This window comes from Pezoporus flaviventris, unplaced genomic scaffold (genome assembly GCF_033815535.1).
Source record: "Pezoporus flaviventris isolate CSIRO_AGI_PZ_B2104156 unplaced genomic scaffold, CSIRO_AGI_Pfla_v1 ptg000006l, whole genome shotgun sequence".
NCBI classification, from domain to species: Eukaryota; Metazoa; Chordata; class Aves; order Psittaciformes; family Psittacidae; genus Pezoporus; species Pezoporus flaviventris.
In genome coordinates this window covers 17,756,924-17,759,771 of record NW_026892554.1, presented here as the reverse complement: position 1 = coordinate 17,759,771, position 2,848 = coordinate 17,756,924, and the positions used below count along the sequence as shown (strand labels likewise).

The window sequence follows — 2,848 nt, the reverse complement described above, 5'->3', positions numbered from 1 at the left end:
ATAATTACACAGTTTGCAGAGGTCTGTTCAAGCTCTGCCGCGCTGCAGAGCTGTGCTGAGCAAGTCCATGAATCCCCCTGGTTCTGTGCAGTGCCTGGTAAGCGTCACATATGCCAGTGATTTGACATGCTCTGTTTCAAGGTGACTGGCCAAAGCATTTTCTGCCTTATCTTTTATCCCCTCTACGTTTGCATTCCTGCTGTTGCTCGGTATCAGCGGTAGGACGCTGGGCTAGGGCTAGGCTGTCTCATGTTCTCTGTGGATAATGGAAAATAGGCGTGCCCACATTTACATGCAGGAAAGCAGCAAAGTTCTTTTCACAGGAGCTTGAAAAGCTGCAAGCAAGCCCTGTTTCCCACTGGCTCTGACGCAGGAAAGCTGCTAGAACCGCGAGAAGAAAAGCAGCACCAAGAGAAGTCTGCTTTTGTTCTGGCTTTGATAGTTCACCTTGAAACACCTTCGGCCACCCCTGTGGATGGATATGAAGCAAAAGTAAACGCTTCTCTTTTTGGTGGCTGCCTCCATCCTCCTGTCAGGCAGTTGTAGGGAGCGATAGGGTCCCCGCTGAGCCTTCTCTTCTCCAGACTCCCCCCCCCCCCCCAAGTCCCTCAGCCGGTGCCCATCACACTTGTGTTCCAGGCCCTGCTCCAGCTCCGGTGCCCTTCTCTGGAAAGGCCCCTTTACACGATCCCTGCCCTTTGCTCTGCACATGTCCACGGGCTCAGCGCGGGATCGGCGCCGGCAGCATCACCCCACCTCCGCCCGTCCGCGGGTGCTGCGAACCCCTCCCTCTGCCGGCGGCGGGGTGGGAGGTGCCCGGCGCCGCTATAAAAGGGCCGGCTCCGGGCCGGCTGCGCTGTGCTGTGCTGTGCAGCCGCCGGGGTGCGTGGAGCTTCTTCGGAGCGAGCGAGCGCGGCTGGAAACAAGCGGCTTTGATTTGATAAGGTGCGTCTTTTGCTAACGGAGAAGCGCGGCGGCGTTTACCAGAGCGGGTCTGTTCCTCCTGGGGGTGTCCTGATGCTGGTTTGTCTCTTTAGTGGTTTAGTTCTGTTGTGCTGAAATCTGTTTGACTTTGCTAAAGACAGTGTGCGGGGCAGAGACTGTTTTGAAGCCATGGGTTGGCTGGGCTGGTACTAGTCCTGTCTCGAATAGTATTCATTAGGGGTTGTTTATAGTCTGGGAAATAGAAGCCTCGGGATGGGGGATAGGGAGCCTTATTGCTCTCTACAGCTTACCTGACAGGAGGATGGAGCCAGGAGGGGGCTGGTCTCTTGTCCCAAGTAACAAGTGACAGGACAGGAGGAAACGGCCTCAAGCTGTTAATTGATGATCCTAGAAGTCTTTTCCAACCTGGTTGATCCTGTGATGCTTTGGCTGTAGTGTGTTCATGTACTTCTGCATCTCTGTGTGTCTGCAGGTGGATCTGTACTTCAAACTCTTTCCATTTGAGGCTCTCCTGTCCAGCTGCAGTGATGTGGCTGTTGGAGAAGATCAGAGCATCACATGAAAATGGAAGCATCCCTAGCTCCTCCTTCCTGGGACTGCCATCTGGCCAGAATCTGCCAGAGAAATCCCATCTGGGGGCTGCTGCTTTTCCCAATGTGCTCACTCCTGACAGAATCCCTGAGTTCTGCATTCCCCCCAGGCTGAACAGCTCTGGCCCTGTGAAGGGCACTGGCTTCCGCCAGGACCACAGTTCAGAGGATGCAGATACTCATTCTTCTGGCTACAGCTCCAGCTCTTTACCACATCTCATTCAGGTGGAAAGTGCTGAAGAGATCCCAGACCTGGAGGAGGAAAGCACCAACTCCGACCCCCAGTCCCAAGCAGCACTCTCCCTGCCTCACTTTCCCAGAGCCCCCACTTCCTACGGCTTCTGTACTTTGCTGGAGAGTCCCCACACCAGGAGGAAGGAGTCCATCTTCCATGGTGAGCCACGTACTGCTCTGCCTGGCCTGATGCTGCCTCGATCCAGAGCTAACACGCTCTCTGGCAAAGGGAGTATGTCAAATCCCATTGCTATCAGCTTTGCCTCTGTGAGGCTCCCTCCCAAGCATCCCTCTCTGCACAGGCAAGGTGCCTGTGACAGTGACACAGCCTCTTCCAGTGACTCCTCTCCTTTCAGCTCTCCCCTTCTCAGCAGGTCACCTCCCAGATCCTGCTCCCGAATCAAAATACAATGTCAGGAGGGTTTGCTGTGCCGAGCACTGAAAGCCAAGAACAAATGCAGCATGCCCAGGAACAATTCCCTCTCCACAGAGGAGAGCAGCTCCACTGATAACAGCCCCAGTGCCATCAGGCGGGCCTCAGGGGGGCTGCTCACCACACGGACCTGCAGCATGTCCTGTTCTCCCATCTTTCCCCTGGACCTGGGCAGCAGCCAGGAGAGACGAGTGGGAGAGAGTGTGGTGGTGATGGCCAAGGGGGGCACGTTGAGGCTATTGGCTGAATACTGCTCGGAGAATGAAAGGCTGCGGATCCGCCTGATCAGCGCAGAGGGTTTATATGAGGACTCTGTAGAGCCCAAAACCATCAACTGCTATATCACCTTCTCCCTGGTGCCAGGGAAAACACAGAAGCAGAGAAGCACTGTTATAAAGAGAAGCAGAAATCCCATCTTCAATGAGGACTTCTTTTTTGATGGTATTGCAGAAGAGCAGCTTTACAGCCGCTCTGTAAGAATGAAAGCAGTGAATAAAGGGTGCAATATGAAACGGGATTACACCTTAGGGAAGCAGGAATTGTCTTTAATAAGTATGTTGTCAGTGTAATACTTCAAACATTCCAACAGACTAATCTTGTCTTCTGAAAGTTTTATACTAAATAAAGTTTTGGGTTGACTTTCTTA

At 53.5% G+C, this 2,848-nt stretch overlaps 1 protein-coding gene across 1 annotated transcript; it reads left to right on the top strand.

Moving 5' to 3' along the window:
• The first annotated feature begins 882 nt into the window (after positions 1-882).
• LOC133266069 (C2 calcium-dependent domain-containing protein 4C-like) lies at positions 883-2,848 on the top strand. Its single transcript, XM_061447171.1, has 2 exons — positions 883-945; positions 1,418-2,848. The coding sequence occupies exon 2, from the start codon at positions 1,473-1,475 to the stop codon at positions 2,769-2,771; it is 1,299 nt and encodes a 432-aa protein (XP_061303155.1). The 5' UTR covers positions 883-945; positions 1,418-1,472; the 3' UTR covers positions 2,772-2,848.